This window comes from Magnolia sinica, chromosome 19, assembly GCF_029962835.1.
Source record: "Magnolia sinica isolate HGM2019 chromosome 19, MsV1, whole genome shotgun sequence".
Taxonomy (NCBI): Eukaryota; Viridiplantae; Streptophyta; class Magnoliopsida; order Magnoliales; family Magnoliaceae; genus Magnolia; species Magnolia sinica.
Genome location: NC_080591.1, coordinates 7962897 through 7981947, shown reverse-complemented (window position 1 = coordinate 7981947; position 19051 = coordinate 7962897). Strand labels below are relative to the sequence as shown.

At 40.7% G+C, this 19051-nt stretch overlaps 1 protein-coding gene across 5 annotated transcripts; it reads left to right on the top strand.

Moving 5' to 3' along the window:
- The first annotated feature begins 496 nt into the window (after positions 1-496).
- On the top strand, positions 497-18810 carry LOC131234396 (uncharacterized). Of its 5 annotated transcripts, XR_009165700.1 has the most exons (15): positions 497-631; positions 3971-5056; positions 5151-5185; positions 5272-5350; positions 5498-5576; positions 5740-5823; positions 5991-6181; positions 6291-6347; positions 8410-8572; positions 9995-10217; positions 12848-12976; positions 13596-13721; positions 16721-16772; positions 18235-18540; positions 18637-18810. XR_009165700.1 is itself a non-coding variant. In XM_058231241.1 (14 exons), the coding sequence occupies exons 2-14, from the start codon at positions 4136-4138 to the stop codon at positions 18385-18387; spliced, it is 2292 nt and encodes a 763-aa protein (XP_058087224.1). In that variant the 5' UTR covers positions 497-631; positions 4018-4135; the 3' UTR covers positions 18388-18810. The 5 variants fall into 5 exon arrangements, 4 of the variants coding, with proteins under 4 accessions (XP_058087224.1, XP_058087226.1, XP_058087225.1 ...); XM_058231241.1 differs by having other exon boundaries at positions 4018-5056; positions 18235-18810; XM_058231243.1 differs by having other exon boundaries at positions 6015-6181; positions 18235-18810.
- The last annotated feature ends 241 nt before the right edge of the window (positions 18811-19051 follow it).

Sequence of the window (19051 nt, the reverse complement as noted above, 5' to 3'; positions counted from 1 at the left end):
GTCCACTTTGAGATTCGGCTCTAGTTCATTTCTATGATCATGCCCAAAACTGCGCTGGAAAAATTGATGGACGGCGTGGATATAAAACACATACACATACATCAAGGTGGGCCCCACGGTCACGGGCAACATCCACTAGCATGTTACTCGGGTCACACCTAATCCGCTCTCTCCAAACTCACACTGATTATGTAGGACTCTGACCATTTTCTTTTCCACCGTCCATTATATGGCCATCAATTATATAGCGAGAATCATCCAATATGCACGATTGCCAGGATATCATCCATCCACAGCCGTGGACCAAGAATGGACGGTCTGAATTGACTAACATGTACGCGCCACTTCACTGGATAAATCACCACACTATAAGAAGCGGCATGCGCTGCACAAAATCCACGCAAGGGGTACGCCCGTAGTTCCGGGCAGAACAGAGGGGCATTAAAGTCATTTCAAGGCACACAAGTTTTTCATTTTCTCAGATTTCCTCCCGGGGCGGGGAGAAGAGCGACGCTGCAGCTTTCTATCCGAGAAGCTGTAATATCTCCCGCCTCTAAAACTACCCTTCGATTTCCTCAAAATCTCCATCTCATATCCGGTTACCTCAATCCGTACTCCATGATGAAATCAGGTCGGTTGATTCATTCTCATTCATCCTATTTCAAAATCTTCCAAAATCATTTACTTTCTTCTATTATTATTATTTTTAGTGGTAGACTCCTATCTTGGTTTTGCACTATTTAAAAATGGTGGTGCTTATCGTCCTCATAGTTTGCATTGATATACAGCCATCCAGACCGTTCAAATTGTGGGTCCATCATTGTGGATGGAGTATATCTGTAAAACCTCACTAATCAAGCAATCCTAACCATCCAACTAATTTCTTTCAAATGGATGGTTGAAAGTAAAATACTATCTTCTCCATCGCAATTTTTTGGTTATGCTCCATCCGAAGTTGGGCCAGCGAATTGGACGGCCCTGATTGCCGGATGACCACGCCACTTTTACTTTTTAACAGTCGCTGTGACTATCTAAATGGTGCAATACTAACATAGGAGTCTGGCCTCTTTTGATAATTTCGCAATTTCATTAAGATTGCCGAGTTAAGATGGACTCGGTGGGGACTCGGCCGGGTCAGGAGCATATTACCGACTCAGTCTGTCACCAAGGTGGTGTTAACAACTCAACAGTTGGAGAAAAGCATTGATAGTTACCATCCATACACATACGGACCACTACAGCATGTGTGACATATATGTACCTCAAAAAGAAAAAAAGGTTCATATGGTGGGCCCCACAAAAGATGAAAAATAACCCAAAGGTAGCACTCAAAGATGATCCTAATTGTCCAATTTGTGACCATCAAATGGATGGTTTTGAAGCAGGAAAAGATCCAAATTTAACGAACAATGTCTAGTTATCAGAGTCTAGGATTGTCTAATCAATGTGATCTTGTGTCCTCATCTACTGTGAGGCGCCTGGTTTGGATAGTTTGAATTGAAGTACATCTAAGTTCCTTTTAGGATGCAATGCTCACATGTATGATTGATCATATTACGCCATTGCATCAATAGCTTTCCTAACACTCGTGCATAGGCTTTAGTTTAAGGTTCAAAAAACTAACATATATCACATTGTATCATCGTTCAAATTAGATTTGTGGATTGAACAATTCACTTGACAGGAAAAAATGAAGGATTTGGCTGATAGGACAACCATAATCCGAACTAAACTATAAAGGATTACAACAGACAAGAAAAATAAAGGGAAGGGACTTTAGCATAAAGGGGGTCTCTTTGTTCAAGAATAACCATAGAAATGATGGAAACCACTTTATTTATCAGTGCATGGACAACTATCTCTTGAGCATTAGTTTAGGTTTGGGCGGAAAATGAAGCACTTAACAATGCATCTTCACATACTAAGAACTACAAGATCAGCCCTTTTATTTCTGGGGTGAGGGAGGGATCATTCAAAAAGCAACTTTTGAACCCCCTCCCTGGAAGGAATTTGGGTTCTTAGACACATTAAAATTCAAGATGAGTCCCAAAAATGAAAAATGAAAAAGGGAAAAAAGACAGGGAGGGGTTCAGTTTTTTGTCTGGGAAGTACGGAATAGGTTTAAGAGATTAGAGAATTAAGGACTGCTATTAGAAAGACTAATCCAATCCATAATGATGGACTGGCACAAGGGATTAAATGTAGACTTTGTCGGGGATCAAATGACTATTAAAATACCTTTATTTTGGAACCTCAAGTAGGCTTGCTTTAATGCAGGGGCATTTTCACACTGGGCTCGAGTGGGGTCGCCTGTTGGATGCAGGGGCACACTCGAGGTGGGTGACCCATGCGATTTGGGGCCCACGGGGGAGGTCTCGTGTTCGAGACTCCTTACCAGGGGTGATTAATGTGCATTTCACACCGGGCTCGAGTGGGGTAGCTCGTGGGATGCGGGGACACACTCGGGGTGGGCGGCCCATGTGATTTGGGGCCCACGAAGGGGGTTCGGCCGAGGTCCTAACCCATGAGATGTGGGGCCTGGGCTATGAGATAAAGGGATTAATTCGCCATACTCTAACAGTTCGAGCTTCTAAAGCAAGTAGTTAATTGTCCTACATCAAATTGGTATCAGAGCGGGAGGTCTCGTGTTCGAGACTCCTCACCGGGGGTGATTAATGCAGGGGCATTTTCACACTGGGCTTGAGTGGGGTCGCCTGTTGGATGCAGGGGCACACTCGAGGTGGGTGACCCATGCGATTTGGGGTCCACGGGGGAGGTCTCGTGTTCGAGACTCCTTACTAGGGGTGATTAATGTGCATTGCACACCGGGCTCGAGTGGGGTAGCTCGTGGGATGCGGGGACACACTCGGGGTGGGCGGCCCATGTGATTTGGGGCCCACGAAGGGGGTTCGGCTGAGGTCTTAACCCATAAGATGTGGGGCCTGGGATATGAGATAAAGAGATTAATTCGCCATACTCTAACAGTTCGAGCTTTTAGAGCAAGTGGTTAATTGTCCTACATAAAATTGGTATCAGAGCGGGAGGTCTCGTGTTCGAGACTCCTCACCGGGGGTGATTAATGCAGGGGCATTTTCACATTGGGCTCGAGTGGGGTCGCCTGTTGGATGCAGGGGCACACTCGAGGTGAGTGACCCATGCAATTTGGGGCTCACGGGAGAGGTCTCGTGTTCGAGACTCCTTACTAGGGGTGATTAATGTGCATTTCACACCGGGCTCGAGTGGGGTAGCTCGTGGGATGTGGGGACACACTCGAGGTGGGCGGCCCATGTGATTTGGGGCCCACGAAGGGGGTTCGGCCGAGGTCCTAACCCATGAGATGTGGGGCCTGGGCTATGAGATAAAGAGATTAATTCGCCATACTCTAACAGTTCGAGCTTTTAGAGCAAGTGATTAATTGTCCTACATCATGCTTGCATATGCTTTCTCATATGAATCTTGTCTCCAACTATTGAAGATCCCATTTTTGTACCAACTCAAGATATGCCGATTGGACTCTATATATTAACGATCGGGAATTGTCAGGGTTAGAACTCAACAGGACCTTACCCCTTGAATCAAACATTAGAAGTGTTTGTCAATGCATTCCTATACAATGCCATGGTATAAATTCCTCTCCATATAATTTTAATACAAGCCATCATTGTACTGAAGCTGATAATCCCGGAATTCATCGTATCACATCGGGAGTGTAACATTCTAAATTCATATGGCAATACATTACTTTCAAATGATTTTTTGAACCTTGATTTACATTGAACTTGGACTAAGTTATCTCATGCTTGGCTAGATGAAGTTTGTTGGAAGATTTGAACTGAACTTACCATGCTCATCTCGAGTTTCAGCTGACTTGAGCTGACTGGTTTTATGCAAGATTCTCAAATAGTTGAATTTCTTGAGGATGCAAGGTCATCATGTTGTGAAATTGATCTTTAGCATTTGGTTTGTGCAGATTTATTCCATATTTACATGAGGATTTTCATTTTCGTGGTTTCTTAGGTTCCTATCAAGCTTGCTTCACCTTTCTCAAGATCATCCCCTTTCTCAAGATCATCACCTTAAATCACATGTGTGATTAAAGCAAAGGTAGTTCTGTTTTGTACACTTAGACCTCTCAATGGAGAACTTCCGTGAACAGCCATCCCCTCCAGGTGTCATGATGATGCCAAACATTGCTTCAAATTCGGCTCCATACGTTTCTCCCAACTCATATACTCCCCAGCCTTCCGAAAACATTAGTAGACCTCCGCACTCTTCTGGAAACATTCCGTTTTCCATTCACCCATCCAATGCAACCTTTCCTCCTCCTACTCAAAACTTCTACCCGCATTTTCATTCACCAACACAATTTCAATTTGCTCCAGGAAGAGCACCTGCACCATGCATGCCTCAGACACATGAACAAAGGCCTAGTAACTCCCAACCCATTGTCTTTCCTCAGCCCAGCATGTCAGCCTATCCATATATCACACAAGCACCGAGTTCGGTATCTTCTTACGGCGCTGTTCATGGTACTATGCACCCTCATGTTGACAGAAATGGTTTTCAGTTTTCCCAAGAAAATCTTCATGGTAGAGCTGCTCCCCATTTCCCTGTATCAACTCTCAATCATCAAAACTTGCATCAGTTAAATGAATCCAGGGGTTCGGATACACGGGATAAGGTGGGAGATGCGAATGAGCAAGAACAACACACAGGACAGAATGGGTCAGGAAGATCCACCCAATACGGCACAAATCTCGTGGACCAGCAATCCAGGACACAATCTGAATTGGGTGATGGAATTGGTCAGCAAAACAAGAAGCAGAAAATGCAACAAGCAGCTGACGAACAGAAGCTGACTTCAGAATGCGTTGTTGATGGGAATGTTCACAGCAAATCTGAACATTCTTTGCCGTCGGTCTCAGGGGAACGTGACCTTCTCCAATATCCGCATAAAGAAGCCATCACTGCAGACATTGCCAGTCAGACAAAGTTCCCTAGAGAAGATGCTGATGATATCGAAACTGCTACTCAAGATGCTATATTGCGTGAACAAGTATCTTTCTTTTTTCTTTTTCATCTTTTGGTAATTCTTGTTTGGCATGCTTTCATTTCTTTTGTGGTTCTTGCTGAAGTTTTTTTATAACCAGGAAATTGCCACGCAACAAATCATACAAAATCAAAGGTCAGCCTCACTTATTTTCCAGTCCATTTCAGTTATGTTTTTTAGAAAATGGATATTCATTTTACAATTGACATTTGTAACCTTAGGCAAACAAGAGGCGCAAGTGAACCTGCAGAGGATGATAAAGACATTCTCTCTGGACGTCATGATCCCAATGCTTTGAAGGTGGGGATACCTGCACATTTCCTTTCAGCCCCTTCATTTTCTCTTGTTTCCAAGAATATCATCTTCCACGCAGATGCAATCCTCATCACTGTCTAGCTTTTCAAACTTTATTAACTGAATTTGTGCTATATGCTACCTTTATTTTAGGAGGTTTTACTTAAGATGACGACGGACCATCGTGCGGAAATGGCCTCCAAACGCGGGAAGTCTAGTCATCCCGATAAAGGTTGCTTTTTGGCATATATTAGTGTCTGCTCTTTGAGTATTTTGGAGTTCCTTTTTTCGATATGGGTACATCTATTTCCATTTCCATGCTAGGTAGATTGACTTGTTGTACTTCTCTAGGAAAGTATGCATTGGTTTATGTTAACACTTTTCTCTCATCTTAGGCAACATTGAAATTGGCAATGGGTATGGTGTACCTGGTGGAGGTGCTTATTATGGTGCCTCAAGGCCCTCCATGGTTGCATCAAGTAAGACCGATGACCTCTACACTACTACCTGACTGAAGGGTGTGTTTGGTTGCACTAAATTTCATGAAATATTGTGAAAATTTGCATCAAATTAGACTAATCAATCATGAAATCTCATGATATTTGGTGCAACCAAATGCGCCCAAATGCTTTCCAAAGCATAATAGCTATATTTATTTGTTATGCTCCAGGGAAAACTGGAGATGAAAATCATGAAACAGGCCCCAAGAACTCCGAAGTAAACAAGGGGTCAGAATCAATGCGAAAAGAGTTGCCTGAGTACCTGAAGCAGAAGCTGAAAGCAAGGGGTATTCTTAAAGATAATGTGACAAATGGCCGTCCTGCAACAGATGAGAATGCAAGTTTATCTTTGATTTCCTAATTTGTAATTTTATGTTTGTCCTTTTCTTATTATGATGTCCTGCTTATATGTTTTATTGATAATTCCCTGGTTCCCTGCATTTCAGAAGTTGGAGATGCAATCTACTCACACTGCAGGAGTCTTAAAGTTGCCCGCTGGTTGGGTCAGTAGAATTTTCTATTTCAGTCGATTTCTTTTCCTTTCTCTTCTGTTGTCCCCTTTGTGTGTTTGTGTGTGCGGATGCATGTGGGTGGGGTGTGGAGATTGATTAAAGCAATCTTGCATCAGTACCCAAATTCAGCCTTTTTAATTAATTAATTTTATTTTATTTTCTTTACTATCTGTCTCCTCAACTGGTGTTTTTATCTTTGTACATTTGGGCATATGGTGGGGCCAACTTGATGGTTCTGTCCTCTTAAGTTAGCAGCCGTTTGGCCTGGTTCTGGAGTTACTTATAGGGACTGGAACTGTGACTATTGGTTGAGTCCATAGCTCAACAGAGAACATGCTTTGGTGCAACCTTGAGTATTGGGTTCAATCCAGCTTACCCACCCAAAAAGAAGAAGAAGAAGAAGAAGGAAAAAGGTGATTAATTGAGTCTCATGAGGTTTGGTTCAGTTGGCATCTACGAAACAAGATCACTTATGGAGAGAAGTGATAGCAAGGAAATATGGCATTGAGACACTAAAGATTTGTTGTTATATGGGGCCTCAGCATTGTGGAAGGCAGTAGTTAGGATGGGGACCAAGTTTAAGGAGGAGATATGGTTCTCTTTAGGTGATGGAAAGAAGATTTACTTTTGGAAAGATGTCTAGACTGGCAAGAAGGTGTTTCAAGAACATTTTCGAGAATAGCAAGGTTTACCGTGGAAGCAAATATTCCCATCACTCAGTGCTTTTTCTATTTCTGGTAGCAGGCTGGTGTGGTCGCCGCCATGTTGGAGGAATTTTTTTGAAGGGGAAATTGACGATATCATTTGGCTTTTGGAGCAGCTTCACAGTATTTGTCCTTCTTTGGGAGACATGGATACGATGGTGTGGAATAAAGAGAAGTCTGGTTGTTGTTAGATCTCTATATTGGTTGATCCTTAGTTGCTCTCTTGGAGGGCTCATTGGTCACAATGTCTTCATTTGGCAATATGATGTGCCTTTGAAGGTAGCAGCTCTTGCATGGTTGGTGGGAAGGAATAAGGTGCTCACAGTTGACAATTTCCAGAAGAGAAAGTTGGTAATCCTAAATCTTTGTGTGATGTGCATGAAGAATGCAGAGTCAGTTGATCATCTCTTTATCGAATGTTCCTTCGCTAGAGAAATGTGGGAGAGATTCTTTGCAATTTTCAAAGTGTCATGAGTGATGCCGGAGTCTATTGAGGGCTTCTTCATGGCTTGGTACAGGGGTGGAGTAGGGAAAAAAGGGAGGGATGATATGGAGGTTATCCATGTTGGCAGGTATATGGGCCTTATGGGAAAAAAAGGAATAATCGGTGCTTTTGTAATCATAGTGAGTTGGCCTCTGAGGTTGAGCCCTTTAGAAGTGCAAAATCGGATGTAATTGGTGGGCCTCAAATATAAAGGTTCTTGCCGAGTGTCTTATTTTGTATGTTTCTCGGCTTGCCTTGTAGTTGTTTTGTTTTCACTTTTCTTTGATAAGAAAATTGTTACTTTCAAAAAAAAAAAAAAAATATATGAATATGTCAAGTGAAGCCTTTTCCAGTTTAGCTTGACTACTCAATTCACATGGAAAAATGCTGATGTTGGCTGATTCTTACCAGGGAAATGCCCATTGTTTTTTGTTTGGTTTCGTGTTTTTGGTAAAGGTAAAGAAGTTTACGAATTATGGTTTCTCGATGAGGTCCACTTCTCTATGTTTTCTCTTGCAATTGGATTTAGTTCCCTTCATTCCAAGTGGCTAAAGTTTTGAACAGTTATCTTCTTCTTCTTTTCCGATTTTCACACGCTACTATTTGTTATCTAGAATATGATTGTCTATGATTAACATAACGGGTTCATGGTGGAAAGGGTGAGGAGAAGATTACCATCTTCCTCTAAGATAAAGTCCTTGAATCCATAAGTTAAAAAAACATCTAAAAGAGAAAATGTTATTGAGAATTATGAATAGAAGTGAATGAAATGTTTCTAATGCACTTGATATGACTTATGTAAGCCCTAAGTTCGTAACTTTCCTGAAATACTGACTTATGTCAGCTATTATTTTTTCTCGTGTAGGTTGAGGCAAAAGACCCTGCAAGTGGTTCTATATATTTTTACAATGAAAATACTGGGAAAAGCCAATGGGAGAGACCTGCCGAGAGTGTTAGTAGTCCACAACAACCTCCCTCTCTGCCACCCCTGCTGCAAGATTGGGAAGAGGCATTGGACGATTCAACTGGTAAGTTCTGGGATCCATTGATTTCTTTCCTTTCCAAAAGGTTAATGATATGAACAAAAGACATAAATAAGGATTGCAATGCATCTCCATTGAGAAGCAATACAAGACCAGCATTCTCTGAGGGATGTTATGTCCATCTCCGTGAGAGCATTCACTTGATGAGTAAATAGATCAGATTTCTCATCCTTGTCAATTTGAGGTTCATTACATTCTTCTGCCTTTAAAAAAGATTATATTTCCATGTAAATAATGAAATCAATCTTTCCGTCAAGTCAGCTACCCAAATTCCTTAAATATTGTCTTCATTGATAATGAATGTCCACTAGGTTTTATAAAGTTCAAGAATGAAGTCCAGCAGTGATAGCAATCGGCTCCTGTAATTGATTTTAACATCATATAGTCATTGTTGATCAGTCAAATATAAACGCTTTTGCTGAGTGCCCTCTTTTGTCTTTTTCTTGGTTTGCCTTGTGATCATCTTGTTTTTGCTTTTCTTTGATAATAAAATTGTTAATTTTCAAAAAAGAAAAAGAAAAAAATGTCGTTGGGTTTATTGCTGATTTGTCTGGCATTTTCTCAACCTAAGTGAATGAGCTTCATCTGGATAAATTCTTGACATGATCTTTTCATGTTATTCCTAGAAGCATCATTCATTTTGTGTATGAATCTCATGGAGGAAGCTTGTACTGCCACCTGAGAAATCTTCACTATTTGTCTGTTTGCCATCCACTCCTCTTGCCAAGTGTACATTATGGGAAATAACCAAAGAAGAGAGTTGAGTGCATAATGGGTACTAGCATGCTACCACGTGTGCCAACCTGGAAAAACATGTGTAAGATCTAAGCCGTCCGCCAGGTGGTTCCTACCTCGTAAGTGCCTTATCCCAGAGGCTGGTCAACCCATCAAGTTGGCCACATTGTATGAACAAATGGGTGGCCAAAGAAAACTTGGGCAAGTTTTGAAGCCCTTCATTTGTTTCAAACATTGTGGCCTACCTGATGAGTGGGTCGCCTGTTCTGGGAAAAGACATCTACATGCATGACATGTAGATGGGTTGCCTTAAATAAGTGTGTAGGCTTAGAAAAGCTCTTCTATTCAAGGTACTCCATAACAGTATCGGTGGCCATAATGGCCTCCGCCTTTACCGTTACGATACGGGCCATAATGGCCATTACAACTTTTTTTTTTTTTTTTTGCTTCTTTTTTTCTTTAACCTATTTTGGCCTATTATGGGACCACTATGGGTCAATTTTCGGTAACGGCCATTAAGACCCCGTAACGCATAATGGTTGCCGCTGTTACCATTATGTAATGGCCCTTACGTAGCCGTTTTGGGATGCCTTCTGGTTTTTATTTATTTATTTATTTATTTTTATAAAACATTCTTCTAGTACATTGCTAATATTGTTTCCTTTCCAAAAGGTCAAAAGTATTACTACAATACAAAGACACAAGCATCACAATGGGAGCGTCCACATTTGTTGGAGCAGGCAGCCTCAGAACAACATGTTGAAAGTATAACTTCCGGAGAGGAGACTGCTGGAAAGGGAAACTGTCAATTATCCGTAATGAAGAAATGCATGGGATGTGGTGGATGGGGGAAGGACCTTGTCCAGGCATGGGGCTATTGCAATCATTGCACGAGGTATATCTAGAGCAGATCACATCCAATGCTTTCCATTTGGTTCTCTTCGCATTATTAGAGAAGTCACCATTCCATTACAAATATAAGCTATATAAATATATTTTGAAGCGAACAAATATAAGCTACATAAGCTATCAATGACTTATATCATGTAGCAATTGTTTTAAATCAGACTGTGGATGGTATTCCTTTTTATTGCACCTCAAGTGCATATTCTTTCGAGTTGATTGAAATCTCATTTAAGATGTTTAAACTGGAGCTTCTAAATGCAGTGATTTGACACCAACATCAATCTTTAGTTACAAGAGATTTTATTTTTTTTTCCTGTGTTATTAAATGTGTCTACTTCCTCATTTCATATGAATTTTGATTCCTCGAAGCTTCTACTAGTTACTGATTCACATCTCTTGGCTTGTAAACATGCTGGATTGCTTTGGTATCTTTTTGAAGAGGCATGCGATCATCATCATAGGAAGCCAAGAATGCATAGTTTCTTGCTCGGGTACATACAATAAGACTTCAAATAATTGTCCCCTCTGGTCTTGAATATCTCTCTCTCCAAGTTATTGAGCTTGCAGCAGTCTAGGGTACGAAGGAACTTTACAAACTTGTCCAAGAACCTCATGTGGTTGTAAGTTGTAACTAATTTTGAAATGCTTCCTAATCATTACTGCAGGAGATCTGGAGCAACCCCCCCTCCCTTTTTCTTTTCTTTTCTTTTTCTTTTTCTTTTTTTTCTTTTCCGATAAAAAGATTCATTCTCTTCATAAAAAATAGGAGGTAGAACCCATAAAGATTTCTTTTTCACTTCATCCCTACAGTTGAATACCTCGTTCAAGAATTTCTTTTGATCGAAGCAAAATAAATTTCATAGTGAAGCCACTTAGTGATGAGTCCCATTTATTTGTGTTTTTCACTCGAAAGTCAAAATGAGAGAATGGTCATAGTAGAATATTCTAATTGGCCATTCCAAATCATGTTTGGATCATAATCCCTTCACTTGTGCCCATTAACAAATTTATCAAACAGAAGTGAAACTGATAAATGGTGGTCTGCTGTGGTGCCAGTGTCGGAGTGGATGCTGCTTGGCATACAGATGCTACATCACCACAACCAATTCTTCAAGTCACTGGTGGAAGTCTCAGGCAAACTTTTTATCAAGTTCCTCACTCTATTTTTGGCTTTAACGTTGTCATAAACTCCCAAATGAACTTAATAGAGAGGAAAATCCAATAGCAAAAAGGAGACTTTTTATGAATAGAAAGATTGTATTAAAGAAGGTAAAAAAAGAAAAAAGAAAAGAAGAAAAGAAGCAAGATGTACAGCCTGAGCTCGAAAAAAAAAGGATGCTTAGGTAGGGCACAGTCTCCTCAGCTGAGCAGCAAAGGGAGCATCTATTTGGCAACATCACTCATCTCCTTTGCAAGTGATTGATTGTGAGCACTTTGTCTAGACTATCCAGCCATGAGAATGCCTTCACTTCAAAGACGTACCCCCTGACCAGGCCGATGAAGCCCATGCACATGAACCAACATGCTCCAACTGTAGCTTTGCCGATAGGGAGCAGACAGAAAAATTCCCATCATGTTCTAGATCCCAGATGACACGATCCTCCCCTCTACTTGGCAAGAAAACTTCTTCAAGCTGCCGGAGCAGGCCTAATAACAAGGCAATTATCATCATCTTGAAGGCTTCTCCTAAAGGAGGGGGTCCATATGACCTGCTCCCTACTTCTTTGGAATTGGGAGGCAACTGATGGCAAACAGATTAAAAGATGATTTCGTCACGGTGTCTGAGCCCCACCTATCTTCCTAGAAGCCTACACAAACCCCGCTCAATAAGAGGAGACTTGATATTGACTTAAGATTGTTGAACTTGTGCAATACTATCATCCAGTCAATGTTGCATGGATTGCCAAACTTCCTATTTTTCCAATCTGGATGCCACTATCCAATTCATGGGGTTAGTTGTTGAGTAAGTTGTGATTCACATCTATATTTAGAATATAAAAATTTATACTTCAATAGATAAGTGCTGCCCCCAATTAATTAGGATAAGGCCGAGATGATGATGATACTATGATAATATTAGTAGGAGTATAACAATTTTTTGGGTCGTGCAAACATATTTCTTTTATTTTTTCTCATTCACAGAAGAAGATAATTACATGCAAACAAAGGAAAAGATCATCCTGCCCCTCAAGTCCAAAACCAACTTAAACATCATATTAATCTCATGCAAGGAATCCCCAACCTATCTGGGGTAAAAAAGCAGCTTTAACCTTTTTCTCCCCTGCTCTAGGTAACCTTTATTACATTGCAGATAAGCAAATGAAATGTTTTGCCTTGAAGCTAACTCTTGAATCTCATCAATAGTAGAGGACAACCTCGACGGATAGGAACTGGCATAGCTCGGTCACATATTTCTGTTAGCCAAGTTAGCCTCCCACTTTCATAAATTCACATCCACTTCTAGGTGGCTCTTTTGTTATTCTTGTATTCTCCTGCTTCGCTTATGCTGCCTATGTAATGATTCTTTTCATACCATTGTGGAAATGTTATTCTGTTTTACCAGAGCTGCATTCTAGTTGATATTTTTTCTTAGAATGCTATGATTTCAGTGCCTCTAAGGTCTCCTAAATGCAGGGTTCTCAAGCTTCCTTATCAGCAATATTCAATTCCCAATTTAAATTATCAGCAGCAAACAGGCAATGCTGCAGGCTCTAAGGAGGTTTCAAGCAAAACAGCGGCCAAGCATCGGTATCTTTACCTTTTCATCGTACATACTTTGATCGCAATAATGCTTACTTTTTTATCGTACATACTTTGACGAGCAATAATGGACCATGCAGCAAGTCTCTGAGAAAACATATTTCTTGCTGCACCAAAAACTGGAGATTTACTGCTGCAGAAAGGCACTCACAGATAGTAGTTGAAGGCTTGAAGCCAACAACTTATTTAAACTTAAGGAATGCTATGATCAGAAAAATCATGCGCACTCTGTGGGACATGTGACACTCATGTTTGGAGTCCAAGCTACTCATTCGGCAGGCTCCAACATGGATGGGCATATCTTTTAAAAAAAGACAATGTTGGATGATCCTAAGTGCTTGGCGGACTTGTCCACTGATTTTGGATGACCGGTCAACTTTCTTTTAGCTGGCAATTTTTCCCTCAGAACCCCTTTGAGCAAAAGGTTGGATTATCCTGCCAGCATGATTTTAGTCTATGGTCCTTCCATCATGGGGCCTGATGGATGAGAGCTCTCATGTCATCCTTGTGGGTCTCTTGCCCATGACATGTGTGGTATGGGCATTTTTTGAGGCACATATAATCTAAATTTGCTCTGCTGAGTGCTGATTGATCTTTTCTTTTCCAGGTCAAGTTCAAAACCCCCAGTTGGAAAAGGCAACAGAAAGGACCACAAGAAACGTACTTACAGTGAGGATGAAGAGTTGGATCCTATGGATCCAAGCTCATATTCAGATGCTCCACGTGGTGGATGGTATGTTATAAATATTCTATTCAAGCTTGCATGCTCTTACACCTGCACTCACTTCCCTACTCAAGCTGCCATGGACGTCTTTGTATCGTACACGGTTTCCAGATCACATTGCAGAATTTTGGCTGGGCAGTGAGTAGAGATGCTCTCATATTGGACTTACAAGCACCATGACAGATCTCGTTCTTGATAATTTCTCGGCCAGGAAATTTATTGGGAGAATTTTCAGTTTTTGATGTTTTTTTTGGGATGTTATCGAGAAAATATCACAGAAAATAAAATATTTAAAATTATTTATTATAAGTTAATAAGTAATTTAAAATTATTTATATAGAGATTTTGTCCAAAGTTGGTCATACACTTGGGGAACATTTATACGATCCTTGGCCTTGAGGATATCTGTAGTACACTTGGGGTCCTTTGTTTGTATAGGCAGCACATGTGGCTTGTTCATCTAGCTTATTGATCCGATGGACCCCACAGTAGGTGGGTCATGGCCCGACATTTCCTATGTGGCACTGTCCTATCCCTTCTGTTGGTGGCATCAAATGGTTGCTTACAGTAACAGTCCCCCCCATTCATCTGAAAAGAAGTCAAAAGATTGCACGGCCAGGATTGTAATCTAGGAGGTTTTTGGGGCATGGTCCATTGAGAGTGGTAGCCCACCATATCAACAATCTAGATGACGTAGCCATGACTTCATGAGCCCCTCATGTACAAACTAAGAACCTAAGGATCATTTTTATATGTTGGAAAATTTTCATATATTTCGTTCCATTTTATAATTTTTTTGTTGAATTATGGATCCTTGCAAAGCCCATGTGGGTGTGCAATAAAGCTTAGGTACACAGCAAACCTGTGCCATCATGGCATGGGAGATCCAAGATCCAATCCATCTTTTAGAACCAAACCACTGTATTAATGCCCTAGCCCAAGAATTTGATTGATCCACTGGTTAGGTGGGCCTAAGTTTGCAAAACAAATGTACGGCTCTGGAAAACTTGGCCGAAGTATTCTAACCCATCGATCTGTTTCCAATATTTGGGTTCCCATGCTGAGTGGACCAGATTTCCAACATGAATGGATTGAATCTTGCACCCATGTGCCATGCAGGCATATGTGTGGTGTGCAGAGCTTCATTGCATGCGTGTGCGCTTAGCCAAGCTCTGAATTAGGACAATCTCCTTGAGAGAGTGCTTTTTGTAACTGATTTTCATGCCGCAGTTTTAAAACTGTAAAACTTGACTCTACACACCTGTTGAGTCAAGTAGCTCGGTCGAGGGTTTTATTTATTTATTTATTTAAATCTTGATTTGTCGGGAAAACTAAGATGGAATGTTGGGAAATGGACAACAATTAGGAATAAATCCTCCTTCCTTGAGTCATGAAATTATCACTTTCTTTAAGGTGATAATTGCCCCCTATCTACACTTTTATCTGTATATTATGGATGGATTTAGGCAATTCTGCTCCACGATTCAACAAAGCTAAGACTCTTGTGCATCAACTTTACCGTTTAATGCAACTGGAACACAAGGGCTGTTTGGTTGCCACTTAGAAATGAGTTCATCCTATTTTAGTTATCTGTATTTACATATTAGAGATCATTTTTTAAAGTTGGGATTAAAACCTTATAACCAACCATTTATTCAAAGTACAATCTTAACACATAATTATGGTTAACTAAAATGAGATGCACTCATTTTCAAGTGGCCACCAAACAGGAGCTGAGAAAGAGATGAAGCAAAATGATGCAAAAGCATTGAAAGTGATTTCCTACTGTCCCAGAGAATGCTACTCTCTGATATCTCAAATCCTCTCATGTGAATGCTTGCTCAAAGATCTCAGACATCTCATGTGAATGAGAATGCTACTCTCAGAGATCTCAATACTCATGAGAATGCTATTCCAGAATATGTTTTTGGGTTATCTCAAGACATTTTATAGGCCTAGCAGTGAGCTGGCCTGGGGTTTGTTCAGGCCCGGATTTTGAACTAGTAGGGCTGGATCTACATGCTGAGCCTATTCAAAATATTGATTATGCCCATTGCCAACCCTACTTTTTCTTATCTTAGTTTCATGCCTTTTCATTTCTTTTGAATTTCAACCATTTCTTTTGTAAGTTTCTTAATTCAAAGTCAGTGCCAGATAAGCATCCGCATGGAGCTCAAATCACTGTTGGCACCAAATAACTGTCATGGGGTATTGATCCAGATTGTTCATTAGTTTCAATGCACATTTCATGGGCTACCATACAAAACATCACACACCAATCTGACAAATGTGAACCATTTGATCAATGGTATTTAATGTGAATGGTTGAGATCACTTGCACAAAAAGGGTCCAATCAACAAGTTGATCCATCTATTCGTTGGTGCCCATCATGGATTATTTATGATTCTAAAGAATCACTTTTGTTAGGCAATTGTAACCATCACATCCATGGCTTCGAATGCAGATGACTGTAGAAAATAAGACAAAATCAAAGATGGATGGAATCATTCGATCAGTATGATTTTTGTATAGTAGCCTAAGAATTGTATTCTGGATTTAATGGACCATTCAGATCAATTGATTGAACTGTCCAAGTGAACTAATGCAATTAGGAGTACTATAACTTATAGTGCTCTGAGAGCTGGAGCAATTCTCTTTAAAATAATATTGTCGTCTTGGCGAGTCAAGTTGTGTTTTATTGAGTTTTCCGAGTTGTGTCAAGTGTCTGAGTCAGTCAAGTCTTCAACAAATTTTGGCGGAGTCATGACCAAACTGATTTTTTTTCCTAATTCTTGATGAGGTCTAATCAAGTTGAATTGAGTCTTAAAATTTTGAGTTTTTGGCTTTTCGCACATCTGTGAATTTGGCATTTATATTTGGGTTTGATGCCATAGCTCAATGGTTAGTGGGCTTGTCTCAACATTGAGATCTCGGGTTCAATATCAACTAACCTACCAAAAGAAGAATGTCAAAATTTATTATCTCAACCATGCCGTTGATTTTGCAGGGTGGTTGGCCTTAAAGGAGTGCAGCCACGGGCAGTAGATACCACGGCCACTGTACGTATTCTTATAATTTAGGAATTAGTGATATATCCATACCTTTAAAATATATATATATCAATACTATTTATCTATATATCATCCCCAAATAGCTGGGACAAGATTATGATGATGGTTTCTCTCAGCTATTCGGGGTTGGCATATTCAAATTTACTGATCTTATTTTGCCAAAAAATTGAAACAAGAAGTCTCATGATTGCATGTAAAAGGTTAGACCGGCTACCCACCCGACATCAGGCCTGCTTTGCCCGTTTCTTGGGACTGGCTGGCATGTGGCGTCCGACTGGAGTTGGTCATGATGGCTTATCTACATATCCCCACAAATGTCATGCATGGCTCTCGAACCATCCTCCCTCAATATTCAATGACTAGTCCAATATTTAACATGGGTAGGCACATCGCCATCTTTTGAGAACATGAGATGGGATGTAACTAACGTCAAAGACTGGCAATGGAGCAGAATATTCACGAAAGAAGCTCATAGCCATCCACACATCATCTCCATCATCACCACCATGTGTGTTCCCCTTGAGCTTGATGTGCAGTACTCTGGACATCCAAGTAATTCAGCTCTGCGTGAGGAATTGAATGATATTTGCATGGGACGAAGTTGTACGATCAGTGGCCCATGGACATATAATGTCCTCATGCCTTGAATATGTACAAATGGGCCCATGATTTGTGGAGCCAGACCATTGTTTTGATGATCCCATTGTTGGATGGTCTGTGTGCCAAAAACTATCCTGGATTAGAAGATCTTACCATCCTATCCTTGGCCCTTTTCCAGTGAATGTGGAAAAGTGGGCCCATGATTCACTGAGCTAGACCATTGATTTGATGGACACGTCGTTGGACAGACCATGTGCCAAAAGTCTCCCGGATTAGAAGATTGTAACCATCCTATCCTTGCTGTATTCCAAAGAATGTGGTCCATTGCTTTATTTCTTATGCCTTGAATACGTACAACACCACATTGCTTTATTTTTTATGCCTTGAATACGTACAACTGGGCCCATGATTTGCTGAGCCAGACCATTGATTTGATGGACCCCGCCATTGGATGGCCAAAAGTCTCCCAGATTAGAAGATCCGATCCATCTCACCCTTGGCCCTTTTCCCTTAGAAAGTGGCCATTGCTTCTTCTTTTTCTTTTTCTTTTTTTCTTTCTTTTTTCTTTTTTCTTTTTAAATCCTTTACCATCTATTTGCGGCAAGATCCATGCAGGAGGGGTTTGTCAATCCAGTGGTCTGGATCACTGAACCATTGCCCCTACTCGTACTTACTCAAGTCTCCCGTACACTGCATAGCTTCAGGCCAATAACTGCATAATACTAAATATATTAATTTTATTGCATTTTCTTTATATTTCTTGCATAAATCAAACAGAGGTCTTGAACAGCCATTATAAGATATAGGGCGGGCAGGCTATAACTAATGTTTCCGCCATTCTGCATTTCAGGGCCCTCTCTTTCAGCAGCGGCCATACCCATCACCTGGTGCTGTTCTGCGAAAGAATGCTGAAATCGCTGCACAAACAAAGAAATCAAGCTCCCATTTTGCACCTATATCTAAGAGGGGTGATGGTAGTGATGGACTTGGTGATGCGGATTGAAGGCCATCTAAACCAGATTATAGAGTGAATTTCTCTTGCCATGACAGAACGGGGTGGGCATATATACTGTAAGCAGCTGCATTGGAAATAGATAAGCAATAGCAATGAAAAAAAAAAAAAAACCCTGTGTGGATGAAAGAAATGATTCAAAATGTAAGTGAGAATGTTGTTTGCAGAATCACCACACGCAATTCACATGCAACTCATTTGCATCAGATGGATGATACCAGCTGTCCATGTGTTCAACAGGAGGCTTGCTCCTTTGGACTCGGCAAAGGGGTGCTCGCCCCAAACATGGTGCAGATGTGAGATCTAGGCTGAGCTTTTGGGCAGGTCCATTAATCAGGTGGGCTACATGTGTTTGTGGTTGAAAGTGAACGGTTGCTGTATTATCTTTTAGCAGTCTATTCATTTTTCTGCCCAGTCAAGAGTTTGTATTCTTTGATTTAGGAGATTTTTGGTGCATCAGCCATCCAAAGTAGTCCTCCATGCCAACAGTTTGTATATCCGAACCATGGGCCCCACTTGCACATGTTATGGGATGCTCTGGGCCACGACATGTTTGCATTTTTAGACTGCGCAATTTTTTAAAAAAAAATTAATTTAATTAATTAATTTATCTATTTTTCTGTTAGCTTGTTAGTAAACCCCACTGTCAGTTCAC

Excerpts from the sequence above, each read along its gene's own strand:
- LOC131234396 (XM_058231241.1), top strand. The coding sequence starts at position 4,136 with ATGGAGAACTTCCGTGAACAGCCATCCCCTCCAGGTGTCATGATGATG. Across the intron at positions 6,182-6,290 it reads GTCCTGCAACAGATGAGAAT|AAGTTGGAGATGCAATCTAC; the intron begins GCAAGTTTATCT and ends CCTGCATTTCAG. Across the intron at positions 16,773-18,234 it reads CAGTAGATACCACGGCCACT|GGCCCTCTCTTTCAGCAGCG; the intron begins GTACGTATTCTT and ends TCTGCATTTCAG.